The sequence below is a fragment of the Pygocentrus nattereri genome, chromosome 3 (assembly GCF_015220715.1).
Source record: "Pygocentrus nattereri isolate fPygNat1 chromosome 3, fPygNat1.pri, whole genome shotgun sequence".
NCBI classification, from domain to species: Eukaryota; Metazoa; Chordata; class Actinopteri; order Characiformes; family Serrasalmidae; genus Pygocentrus; species Pygocentrus nattereri.
Genome location: NC_051213.1, coordinates 2997568 through 3007079, shown reverse-complemented (window position 1 = coordinate 3007079; position 9512 = coordinate 2997568). Strand labels below are relative to the sequence as shown.

The window sequence follows — 9512 nt, the reverse complement described above, 5'->3', positions numbered from 1 at the left end:
TACACCCGCTTAAGAGGAATAAGCCAGCCTAAGAGAAATACGCCCCCTTAAGAGGAATAAGCCCACTAAGAGAAATACGCCAGCCTAAGAGAAATACGCCCACTTAAGAGGAATAAGCCTGCTTAAGAGGAATACGCCCGCTTAAGAGAAATACGCCTGCTTAAGAGGAATATGCCAGCCTAAGAGAAATATGCCCGCTTAAGAGAAATACGCCCCCTTAAGAGGAATAAGCCCACTAAAAGAAAAACGCCCGCTTAAGAGAAATACGCCCCCTTAAGAGGAATGAGCCAGCTAATAGAAATACGCCCCCTTAAGAGGAATGAGCCAGCCTAAGAGAAATATGCCCGCTTAAGAGAAATACGCCAGCCTAAGAGAAATACGCCAGCCTAAGAGAAATACGCCCGCTTAAGAGGAATAAGCCTGCTTAAGAGGAATACGCCCGCTTAAGAGAAATACGCCCGCTTAAGAGGAATAAGCCAGCCTAAGAGAAATACGCCCCCTTAAGAGGAATATGCCGACTAAGAGAAATACGCCAGCCTAAGAGAAATACGCCCACTTAAGAGGAATAAGCCTGCTTAAGAGGAATAAGCCTACTAAGAGAAATATGCCCGCTTAAGAGGAATAAGCCCACTAAGAGAAATACGCCTGCTTAAGAGAAATACGCCCGCTTAAGAGAAATACGCCCACTTAAGAGAAATACGCCCGCTTAAGAGGAATAAGCCTGCTTAAGAGGAATACGCCAGCCTAAGAGAAATACGCCAGCCTAAGAGAAATACGCCCGCTTAAGAGAAATACGCCCGCTTAAGAGAAATAAGCCCACTATGAGAAATACGCCCGCTTAAGAGAAATACGCCCCCTTAAGAGGAATGAGCCAGCCTAAGAGAAATATGCCCGTTTAAGAGAAATACGCCCCCTTAAGCGGAATAAGCCCACTAAGAGAAATACGCCTGCTTAAGAGAAATACGCCCGCTTAAGAGAAATGCGCCTGCTTAAGAGGAATACGCCCCCTTAAGAGAAATACGCCCGCTTAAGAGAAATACGCCTGCTTAAGAGGAATAAACCAGTGTAAGAGAAATACGCCTGCTTAAGCGAAATACGCCCGCTTAAGAGAAATGCGCCTGCTTAAGAGGAATAAGCCAGCCTAAGAGAAATACGCCCCCTTAAGAGGAATGAGCCAGCCTAAGAGAAATATGCCCGCTTAAGAGAAATACGCCAGCCTAAGAGAAATACACCAGCCTAAGAGAAATACGCCCGCTTAAGAGAAATACGCCCACTTAAGAGAAATTAGCCCACTAAGAGAAATACGCCCGCTTAAGAGAAATACGCCCGCTTAAGAGAAATACGCCCCCTTAAGAGGAATGAGCCAGCCTAAGAGAAATATGCCCACTTAAGAGAAATACCCCAGCCTAAGAGAAATACGCCCGCTTAAGAGAAATTGTCGTAAATCAGACGCTTGTGGAGGAAAACTAAACTGCGGGTACAGTATGATATTCTAACAGAGCAGATCTCCGTCTATAATAACGCTCTGAAAATATCCAGACAGTCATTCCTCTCCAGTGTAATCAATAGACACCAAAAATAACACCAAAATGCTTTTCTCCACCATAATCCAAATAATTAACCCCAACTCTGCTAGTGCGTTTAATGATGATTTATTTTCTAAAGTCTGTGAAGGCTTCACAAGTCATTTCCAAAATAAAACATTCCTGATACGACAGGGTGTAGCTCCGCAGACTCAGACAAGCTCCTATAATGTTCCTGATCGGCCTCCTACAACAGTAATGACATCTTATCAACTGTGAGGAGGTCACAACTATTTTAAACAAACCAAGTTCATCCACATGTGATCTTGACCCTGTTCCTACGTCATTCCTTAAGATGGTTTTTCAATTGTGTGCACAATGATGCTTTAACTGTTGTAAATTGTACTCTGTACTCTGTGCCAGACGGCCCAAGAGAAAAGGTATCTGACCAAACGGCCCCAGAGAAAAGGTATCGGACCAAACGGCCCCAGAGAAAAGGTATCAGACTAAACGGCCCCAGAGAAAAGGTATCTGACCAAACGGCCCCAGAGAAAAGGTATCGGACCAAACGGCCCCAGAGGAAAGGTATCTGACCAAACGGCCCCAGAGAAAAGGCATCGGACCAAACGGCCTCAGAGAAAAGGTATCAGACCAAACGGCCCCAGAGAAAAGGTATCTGACCAGACGGCCTCAGAGAAAAGGTATCAGACCAAACGGCCCCAGAGAAAAGGTATCGGACCAAACGGCCTCAGAGAAAAGGTACCAGACCAAACGGCCCCAGAGAAATGGTATCTGACCAGACGGCCTCAGAGAAAAGGTATCTGACCAGACGGCCTCAGAGAAAAGGTATCAGACTAAAAGGCCCCAGAGAAAAGGTATCAGACTAAACGGCCCCAGAGAAAAGGTATCGGACCAAACGGCCTCAGAGAAAAGGTACCAGACCAAACGGCCCCAGAGAAATGGTATCTGACCAGACGGCCTCAGAGAAAAGGTATCTGACCAGACGGCCTCAGAGAAAAGGTATCAGACTAAACGGCCCCAGAGAAAAGGTATCAGACTAAACGGCCCCAGAGAAAAGGTATCAGACTAAACGGCCCCAGAGAAAAGGTACCAGACCAAACGGCCCCAGAGAAATGGTATCTGACCAGACGGCCTCAGAGAAAAGGTATCTGACCAGACGGCCTCAGAGAAAAGGTATCGGACCAAACGGCCTCAGAGAAAAGGTATCAGACCAAACGGCCCCAGAGAAAAGGTATATGACCAGACGGCCTCAGAGAAAAGGTATCTGACCAGACGGCCTCAGAGAAAAGGTATCTGACCAGACGGCCTCAGAGAAAAGGTATCAGACCAAACGGCCCCAGAGAAAAGGTATATGACCAGACGGCCTCAGAGAAAAGGTATCAGACCAAACGGCCCCAGAGAAAAGGTATCTGACCAAACGGCCCCAGAGAAAAGGTATCTGACCAAACGGCCCCAGAGAAAAGGTATCAGACCAGATGGCCCCAGAAAAAACTGTGAAAATGTTACACTGGCATTTATATTGAGATACGCTATAGTTTTCTAAGTCATACAAACTAGTCTGTACTCGAGCAGGCTTGTGTTTGGACTGAGTCGCGTGAAATGCGTGTATTATGTCATTCAGGGCTGGTCCTGCGCCTGGATAATTAATACCCAGAAAGGAGTTGGGTGTTAGTTTGACAGTCATGTACACTCAGTTGTTTGAATTGTGACATTTTTATATGAGCACAAAGAAACATATTTGGTCAGCAGTATTGACTTCTAGTCAAGGTATCTTTCCTTAGAATCTATAAATGCAAAGCATTAAGTGGGTGCAGTTTTTATGCAAACAGCTAACAAAATGTTGTGCTGCAACCTCACAAAAACTCTAGCAGCTCCTACAAATCCTGTATTAATAATGCAGTATGGTTACATAATTACTTATAATACCTTGTATAATCCTGTTACACTGTAGACACTAATGCTGTCATGCACCATATATAACATGTAGTTTTACTGTTTTCCCTGGTCCCAGGACACCTGATCCAACTAATCAGCTCATTAAAAATGAAAGCATTAAAAGAAGCCTTGTACATCTTCTATAGAATGATGGTAGCACACGGCAGGTGCTGATTCAACACTTTTCTCTATAATAGTTCAGCGACTACACAGACAACTCCATCCTGTAATGATCTAGTCTCCGATCTAAGTGCTAGATTATGGGAAAACCTTGACCTTCTCACCCCAATAAAAAGGAAGAAAAGCTCACGCATTCTTAAAAATCCATGGATGAACGTGGAAATGCGCCCGCTTAAGAGAAATGGTACTAAATCAGACGCTTATGGGGGAAAACTAAACTGCAGGTACAGTATGATATTCTCAAACAGCAGATCTCCGTCTATAATAACGCTCTGAAAATATCCAGACACTCAGACAAGCTCCTATAATGTTCCTGATCGGCCTCCTACAACAGTAATGACATCTTATCAACTGTGAGGAGGTCACAACTATTTTAAACAAACCAAGTTCATCCACATGTGATCTTGACCCTGTTCCTACGTCATTCCTTAAGATGGTTTTTGATTGTGTGCACAACGATGCTTTAACTGTTGTAAATTGTTCTCTGTGCTTTTCCAGATGCTTTAAAAACTGCCCTGATGAAGCCTCTGCTGAAAAAGAGTAGCTTGGATTGTTCCGTACTAAATCATTTAGACAAATTTCAAATCTACCTTTTCTAAGTAAAGCCTTCATCAAAATGATTTGCCAGGTCTTGTTGAGTCCCCCAAGGTTCTCAACTGATCAGGACTTGCAGCTTGTCCCAGGTGCTTTCATTTGTAGAATCATTTACCAAATTTTTCTTTAGAATATTTTACATATTTTAGCTGGAGACACTGCTGATACATATTTTAACATCTATTCGAAACAGCGGCTCACCTGCTTTACTTCTTAAGATTAAGAGACCCTTATTAGTCCCACAAACGGGGAAATTGGTTCCCACAAACTGGTTCCCTAACCTCCAGCCCACGACTGCCCCCATTCTTTCATCACTTTGCAAAAGGCTTTCAAAGGTGTGTGGTGCTGTGAAAAACATAGTTCACTGTTATTCATTATAAAAATCCATCCATCCATTTTCTAAGCCACTTCTCCATCAGGGTCACAGGGGGGATGCTGGAGCCTGTCCCAGCAGTCTTTGGGCGGAAGGCAGGATACACCCTAGACAGGTCGCCAGTCCATCGCAGGGCAGACAGACACTCACACCCAGGGGCAGTTTAGCATGTCTAATTGGCCTGACTGCATGTCTTTGGACTGTGGGAGGAAACCAGAGAACCCAGAGGAAACCCACACAGACACAGGGAGAACATGCAGACTCCACACAGAGAAGACCCTGGTCACCCAGCTGGGGAATCGAACACAGGCCCTCCTTGCTGTGAGGCGACAGCGCTACCCACCACGCCACCACACCGCCCTTGTTATAAAAATCCTTTTCTTATTCTATTGCTTACTTTTCACACTGTCTCCTATTTGTCTTGATTATTCTCATCCTATTGTGTTGCTTGGTGTTTGTTTTTTCTGGGGAGGTTTTTTTTTTTTGCAACCTTTTTTTCATTTTAGGTGCAGTCATGAAGAATCCACATTAACAAGCTGCAAGTGTGAAAGAAATTGACCAGAGACCTTCACATGGGCTGTCATGGGCTGGAGGTCAGGGAACCAGCCTTGTGACTGGAAGGTCGCCGGTTCAATCCCCAGAGCCGACAGTGCGTGCCTGAGGTGTCTTTGAGCAAGATACCTAACCCCCAACTACTCCCTGGGTGCTGTGGATAGGCCTGCCCACCGCTCCGGGCAAGTGTGCTCGTTGCCCCCTAGTGTGTGTATTCACTAGTGTGTGTATGTGGTGTTTCACTTCACAGATGGGTTAAATGTGGAGGTGGAATTTCCCCACTGTGGGACTAATAAGGGAATCTTAACATCTGTGATCAATCTATTTTTTTCCCTATCTGGTTCTCATCCCCGTGTCCTTATCTTTTCAAATCAAATACTCTACAGTACACACAGTACACTCTGGAACAAAATGTTTACTGTAAACAAACTGCAAGAGCTGACCTGTCAATCAGAATGTTCCTTATGTAAATATGACTTGTCCTAAATGCAGGAGCTGTAGCCCTCAGCTTTAGACTGGAAAATAGACCCAACTAAGAGAAGCTTCTGGAGTGTCTGACTGGCGTACCCACCAGGTGAGTTCACACTTGTGCTTCCCTTTCATCCCCTACTTTAGTTTTGCTGGTGTTAAATGTGGCCGTCAGCTGTGTGAATTGTGATGAAGGCTAACAGGTTCTGCTGAAATACTTGCAGTAAAATGAAGTCCGTGCTCGTTCTGCTGGGTGTCCTCCTGACTCTGACCGCTGTTTGTGAAGGTAAGCTTGTTTTCTTTGTTCTGATCACAACTGTTATTAAAAATAAACTCAAGCACATGGGCTTAATTCTGAGAGGTCTATGAATTCAGGCTAGTCCAGGTGGAAGTGCTCACCTGTATCTAGGCATCTTCCTGTTAGGGGCTGGATCATTTAGCAGAGCATGATGGATGTAGGACGCTTGTCTTAAATTCCTGATGTTGAGGTGAGATTTACTTAAATTATGGCACAGTATCTATAGAACCTGCAGCAGTCTCACAGGAAATATCAGCCATCTTTCTGTTCTTATTCCATCAGTAATGCAATAATGCACACTTCTACTACAGGCACACTACAGAATTATGGAGGATACAAAAGCATTTGTTGAGTAATGAAGGTGTACCACAGCAGTGGGGAACTCCAGTCCTGGAGGGTCCTAATTCTATAACAAAGTTCCCAGCCTTCAGCTGTTGTGGTGCAGCTAGCAAGCTAAGAAAATGTTTTATGCTGTGCCCAAAACCCCAAAACTGTAACACCATTAAGGACATTACACACCGGACACCTTGTGCAGCATCAGATGCACGCAATGAGCGTTTCAAAAAACATCAAGCGCAAGTTAAATTTTACACTCTGCTAGTAAACTTTTAATTTAAACACTTTTCTAAATAAAACTTTCAGCATCATTAACTGCACGTAGTGTCAGTTTACTACCTCATCACAAACCCGTTCTTTTCAAGCTGAAGGATACAAGGCTTGGATTACACGTTAGCTGAGGGAATGTCTGTCGGTGTGTGTACAGAGTGTGTGATGGCCTTTAGAAGTCCACTAATATTTGTGTGTGTGTGTGTGTGTGTGTGTGTATAATAAAATATATATCACTGCTGTTGGAACAAAACCTCATATCTTTTGTCATTTTCCAGTTTTTTGCATAGATTAGAATGGGAATGTCTGTGTCGGTGTGTGTAACTGGCTTTAAAAAAATGTTCAAGTGTGTGGTGGCCTTTAGAAGTCCATTCATTAATATGGTGTGTGTGTATATATAATAAAATATATATCGCTGCTGTCGGAACAAAACCTCATATCTACATTTTTAGCGTTTTCCAGTTTTTTGCATAATTTGAAAATACCTTTTGTCCTTTATAATGTGTCAAACTTTCATGATGAATGGGCCAAAAGAGATTAGAAATATTTCTGGTTCCATTGACTTACATTAAAAGTAATGTTTTTCCTTCTCCTGTAAAAATGGCATTTCTGAGATGTTGTTTAAACTAAATCCCACTATTCCATCTGTTGTATGACTAAATTCATTCTTTTAGTTTTGACATGGTTTTCTGGAAGGTCACAAAATTGGGGTTTGTTTATCTAGTTAAAATTTTAGTTGTAGGAAATTCTATGTCGATCTCAGTATCAACCTGCCAAGTTTTCATTAACTGTGACAACACAATCCAGCTGTTTAGCATTTGTTTTGATATTAGGGGCCTGTTCTGAAGAATTTTGACAAAAATAAGTTTCATATTATGAATGTGATTGTTGCCAGTGGTCTTTCAAGCTTGTCCAACCTTAAAACGATTGCTATGAAAGAACTGCATCATAGAAGAACTTTCTGCTTTTCAGGTGGTGTGAATAGCAAGGGGCTGCTTTTCCCAAACACGTCGGCCAATTCCTACGTGAAGCTCACCCCCCTGAAGCCCCTGAACTTAGACGCCTTTACTCTGTGTATGCGTCTGTCTGTGGATCCAAACGTAGTTTCCAAAGTGGAACGTGAGACCATCCTCTTCGCTTATCGCACCCAAGACCACGATGAGCTTAACTTGTGGCAGGAGAAGGGCAACATCTCCTTATACCTGAGAAGCAGCTCAGAGGGTGCTTTCTATGCAGTCCCACTTCTCTCCATCTTCCGCACAGACCTGTGCGTCACCTGGGAATCCAGCACAGGTCTGACTGCGTTCTGGGTGGACGGCCGCCGCAGCACTCTGCAGGTGTACAGGCAAAACCACAAGGTCCAGTCTGGTGGTGCCGTTATCCTGGGTCAGGATCCGGACTCGTTCGTTGGTAAATTTGAAATAAACCAGAGTTTTGTGGGTGAGATTTCAGATGTGAACATGTGGGATTATGTGCTGATGGACGATCAGATTAGGAACTTCAGTGATAGGGTGTGGTTGGGACCAGAACCAAATGTGCTTAACTGGGACACTATAAAATATGAAGTAAATGGGAATGTCCTGGTAGTGCCAGAGAAATACAACTGATATGTAAAACATATATCTTTGTAAGACTCTGTATGCAAGTAGTGGGCAATGTCTTCTGCAATAATGCTGCAATCATGCATATACCAGCATATATACAGATATAAAATTCATGCTTATACTAATTATACTCTTATACTAAGATTTATGCTTATACTAATTACTTACCATGATGATTACATGGTGATTACTTTAATGCTTATGATCGCAATATTGATTGAAAAAGAGAAACATATATTCTGAATGTCATTTTTAAAATAGCAGGCCAATAGTGGTGGTTAAACTTTTACAATGCATATAATAAAAATCATTTAAAAACAAGTGCATCCAAATATTGATCCTCTGTGTGTTTTAATAAGCATAACAATTTACAGTCAACGAAGGACTTAAAAACCTCTACTGTATGGCACTTCTTTACCCAGAGCTATATTTGTACCTCTACTGTACCAACATTAAATCCCAAGATATAACAATAATTTCATGAACGGTGACATTTTTATATAATCATATAATCTTGAATGTGCACCAGCCACTTGCATCATTTATATAATAGTCTTCAATGTAATGGCCTTTATACATTTTTACCACAGATAAGGCAAATGTCTACAACCTGCTGGCATTTATGTCTATTTAACACGAGGCTAATGATGGTGTACATTCACTTTCCCACACTGGGTTTCACACTGCATTGCTCTAGCTTACACATGGACATCTGTATCCTGAAGAAAATATTTAATCCATATTCTTAGATTTTGCACCTTTTACTTCATATTCTTCACACTACATGTGTTTTGGTTGAAGTGCTTTGTCGTTGGGTTTGGCTAGTTGATGCAGAACAATTGGGAAATATCGGACAGTGTGTAGGAATTTATAGTGAGATGTGGTGATAATTGTTAAACAATTATTGGTCTTCATTTTTTTCCCTCATATAGCAGTTTATAAGCAGTAAATTAGAATTAAAATACTATCCAATTAATAATTTTTAGTTGCATAGTCCCTAATATAACACAACCACACATAATACAATAAAACAACCTGAATATTTCATATGATGCATAGTAAAGTCTCATTAAATTCTGTAGAACATGGTGATGATGGGAGGGGGGAGATGAGCCTTCTTCAGTCTCCTGCTGGGCTCTCTTGGCTATGGAGTTGGTGTTGAGGAACCAGGTGAGGTTCTGTGTGATGTGGATACCGAGGAACTTGGTGCTCCTGACAATTTCCCCAGCCGAGCCAGTGATGTTCAGTGGGGGGTGGTCAACAACCATCTCCTTAGTTTTATCTACATTCAGAGACAGGTTGTTGGCTCAGCACCAGTCCGTTAGCCACTGCACCTCCTCTCTGTATCCTGACTCATC

At 42.6% G+C, this 9512-nt stretch overlaps 1 protein-coding gene across 1 annotated transcript; it reads left to right on the top strand.

Moving 5' to 3' along the window:
* Nucleotides 1-5643: 5643 nt before the first annotated feature.
* Nucleotides 5644-8475, top strand: LOC108413551 (pentraxin fusion protein-like). Its single transcript, XM_037536945.1, has 3 exons — nucleotides 5644-5752; nucleotides 5871-5932; nucleotides 7523-8475. The coding sequence occupies exons 2-3, from the start codon at nucleotides 5875-5877 to the stop codon at nucleotides 8155-8157; spliced, it is 693 nt and encodes a 230-aa protein (XP_037392842.1). The 5' UTR covers nucleotides 5644-5752; nucleotides 5871-5874; the 3' UTR covers nucleotides 8158-8475.
* Nucleotides 8476-9512: the final 1037 nt, after the last annotated feature.

Coding starts and splice junctions, on each gene's coding strand:
- LOC108413551 (XM_037536945.1), top strand. CDS start 5,875: ATGAAGTCCGTGCTCGTTCTGCTGGGTGTCCTCCTGACTCTGACCGCT. Junction 5,933..7,522: donor TCTGACCGCTGTTTGTGAAG/GTAAGCTTGTTT, acceptor TCTGCTTTTCAG/GTGGTGTGAATAGCAAGGGG.